The sequence below is a fragment of the Tupaia chinensis genome, unplaced genomic scaffold (genome assembly GCF_000334495.1).
Source record: "Tupaia chinensis unplaced genomic scaffold, TupChi_1.0 Scaffold000093_1, whole genome shotgun sequence".
NCBI lineage: Eukaryota > Metazoa > Chordata > Mammalia > Scandentia > Tupaiidae > Tupaia > Tupaia belangeri.
Window position 1 is genome coordinate 12,360,520 of NW_006159555.1, and position 906 is coordinate 12,361,425.

The window sequence follows — 906 nt, forward strand, 5'->3', positions numbered from 1 at the left end:
AAGACAAAATACTGGGAGGAAGGGGTTTGCAAAGAGATGTGACGTGGGTTCACCTCCCAAAACCACTGACCTAAAATATGCTGGGGATAGGGGTCACTTGACCCAGACAGGGAGCCCACCTGCTTTCTCACCCATTTTCATCTCTGCTGGAACAAAAAAGGCTGAAGGTATTCTAGGCAATAGGATCTACTCACCTCAAGCCCATGCCCAAATGTTTTACCAGGTTGCTTAGGGAGATATTGTTAGCTTGAAAGGGTTTCCGCTTCTCCACAAATTCATGAGCCAGGCAGATGCGCCAGCCAAAGGGAGGCACCTGATAGCCCCTAGCTTTCCCCTCATAGGAAGCCATCAGCCGCCCAGAGTCCTCTGGATTGCAGCAGTCCCGCTCATGTTGGGGTTGATGGTCCTCAGGGCTCTTGCAATCTGTAACCTGCACAGCCTCAGTGTCTCCAGTATCTTCAGGGCAAAAATCCTGCGGGCCCCCTTTGGCACAGGTGACCTGTTCCGAGGCGGGGACTCCGGTTCCCATTATCCTGGGTTCCCACAACCTCGATGGCCACGGGTCCCGAGCCCTCGGATACGAAGTTATCTTGCTCCTGATGCGGGTACAGGGTGTCAGGTGCCGTCTCGGAGGTCCGGGCGCTGGGGAAAGTTGAGGCAAGCCGGTGTCTCTGCGGAGCCGGGGAGACCTTGCTGCAGCGGTGACGGCGACAGCAATGAAGACGTCTCGGGCTCCCCTTTGGTCGTCTAAGTCCTGGGTGGGAAGAGTCGGGTCTCGTCATTGGGCCGTGGAGATCAGCTCGCCCAGCCAGAGGGTAACCCGGCCCGCGGAGAGGGGAGGAGCCGCGGGGCCAGCCCGCAAAGCCCCGCCCCCGGAAGCCTCGGGCCCGCCCCCGGGCCGCGGCA

General features: G+C 59.2%; 1 protein-coding gene across 2 annotated transcripts in view; it reads right to left on the reverse strand.

Annotated features, from left to right (window-relative positions):
• LOC102467827 (non-lysosomal glucosylceramidase) overlaps window positions 1–906 on the reverse strand; it is a 28,044-nt gene that overhangs the window by 25,809 nt on the left and 1,329 nt on the right. For both annotated transcript variants that reach the window (XR_003548511.1, XM_006143164.2), the window contains exon 2: window positions 195–754. Coding sequence is in view for 1 of the 2 variants with exons in the window: in XM_006143164.2 (XP_006143226.1) it covers window positions 195–529 (335 nt within the window). In the remaining variant the exon portion in view is untranslated. The remainder of the gene's footprint in view (window positions 1–194; window positions 755–906) is intronic.